This window comes from Arachis ipaensis, chromosome B10 (assembly GCF_000816755.2).
Source record: "Arachis ipaensis cultivar K30076 chromosome B10, Araip1.1, whole genome shotgun sequence".
NCBI classification, from domain to species: domain Eukaryota; kingdom Viridiplantae; phylum Streptophyta; class Magnoliopsida; order Fabales; family Fabaceae; genus Arachis; species Arachis ipaensis.
Genome location: NC_029794.2, coordinates 1,054,245 through 1,055,963, shown reverse-complemented (window position 1 = coordinate 1,055,963; position 1,719 = coordinate 1,054,245). Strand labels below are relative to the sequence as shown.

The following is a 1,719-nucleotide window of genomic DNA, read 5'->3' as shown; positions in this document are numbered from 1 at the left end:
GTTAAAAATTACTCTTATTTGATTTACTAAATATAACCGCGATTGTCTTTTTTAATCTAAAAAAAAAAACTCAATTTAATAAACTATTTTGAGGAAAATTAAAACTTTGCTAATAAATCAAGTCTCATATGTATTGTGCTTGATTTTTCAGGGCTAATAATTATGATGAGATTGCAGAGCTGACATGGGAAAATGGGCAGATATCAATGCATGGGCTCAGTGGGCTTGATCCAACTTCACAAAAAAAGCCCATATGGGTTAATAGGGCCCATGATACATTAGAGTCCATTGTTCAACAAGCCACATGCAACAATAAAAAGTCAAAGTTGACCATAAAAGACAACCATGCTTATGTTGATGTTCCTACCACAACAAGCTCCATTGTTGCATCCTCAGGGGAACATCATCAAATGGTGCCAACACTTTCAAGGAAAAGATCACATTCTTCTTATTCCGATCAACAACAACATCGGAGAGATGTTAATTATGTTAGCATCAATAATACTAAGAAGATGTTATTAGAAGATCATAATACTAATAATAGAAAATGTGGTGTTGCTACTGCTAGTGTCACATTTTGTAAGGACAACAATGACATCACAACCATGATGACGTGTCCTTCTCTTGACTCTGGTCCAAGAAGCTTCAAAAATGATAAGATTCTTGAGGAGGATTCTGCTTGTCAAAGTGGATCGGTAACCCTTAATTACTCTCTTCCTTTTTTATTATTATTATTTATTTCTATTAAGAGTTTGTTTGGGTGAGTTTCTAAAAAAAAAAATTTTTTCGAGTTATCTTTTTTTAAAAGATCTTATGAAAAAGTAAAAATAATTTTATGTTTGGATATCTCATGCAAAAAGATCTTTTTATTTATCAATTATGTTTGGATATAACAATATAAAAATACCTTTTTGTTTATTTATTACATGAAAAACATCTTTTTTTAAAAAAAAAGATCTTTTAAAAAAAATATATAAATTACAGCTTTTCAAAAAAGATGTTTTTCTGATTTTTCTAGTGCTTCTATTTTCACTATTCGAAATTTGCCAAACACGCTAAAAAATAAAAAAAATATCTTTTTTTATTAAAAAAAATCTTTTTTTATCAAAATAATAGTGCCCAAACAAGCACTAAGTATTTCATCAACTTGGTTCTAACTTGATATGCATGATAATATATGATTGTAGCCTAATGTATTATTAGGGATTAAATGTAACAAAAATGTCACATGTATACAAAAAATCAGTCATTATTTATTTATTTGTGTATAAATATATATATTTTTAATGTATATTTTATATTTTAACGTATATTTTATACAAGTGATTGATTTGAATTTAAACAGGAGGTTCGGAATAATGAAAATGATAGAGATGGTGGGAAAGGTGAAACAGGGCAGAGCAAATCATCATCAGTTGTAAGGAGAAATAGAACTGCTGCCGTCCATAATCAATCAGAGCGGGTTAATAAATAAATAAATAATACTAATAATATATAATTCAAGTTTTCTTTATTACTTAATTACTTATATTTTGCTAATAATCTTCTAGCTTATTACTAGAAATCAAACTTTGAATCCTTTGATTTTTTGTTGGTCTATATATAGAGAAGAAGAGATAGAATTAATCAGAAGATGAAAGCATTGCAGCGGTTAGTGCCTAATGCAAATAAGGTGAGAAGTGAGAATAATCAACAAATAGTTAAACGGAATTAAATGGG

At 28.4% G+C, this 1,719-nt stretch overlaps 1 protein-coding gene across 5 annotated transcripts in view; it reads left to right on the top strand.

Annotated features, from left to right (window-relative positions):
- LOC107624044 (transcription factor PIF7) overlaps positions 1-1,719 on the top strand; it is an 8,972-nt gene that overhangs the window by 5,153 nt on the left and 2,100 nt on the right. For 3 of the 5 annotated variants that reach the window (XM_021114870.1, XM_021114868.1, XM_016326484.2), the window contains 3 exons: positions 152-695; positions 1,346-1,462; positions 1,607-1,672. In XM_021114870.1, the coding sequence (XP_020970529.1) occupies positions 152-695; positions 1,346-1,462; positions 1,607-1,672 (727 nt within the window). The remainder of the gene's footprint in view (positions 1-151; positions 696-1,345; positions 1,463-1,606; positions 1,673-1,719) is intronic. The other 2 variants (XM_016326485.2, XM_016326486.2) reach the window with 2 other exon arrangements.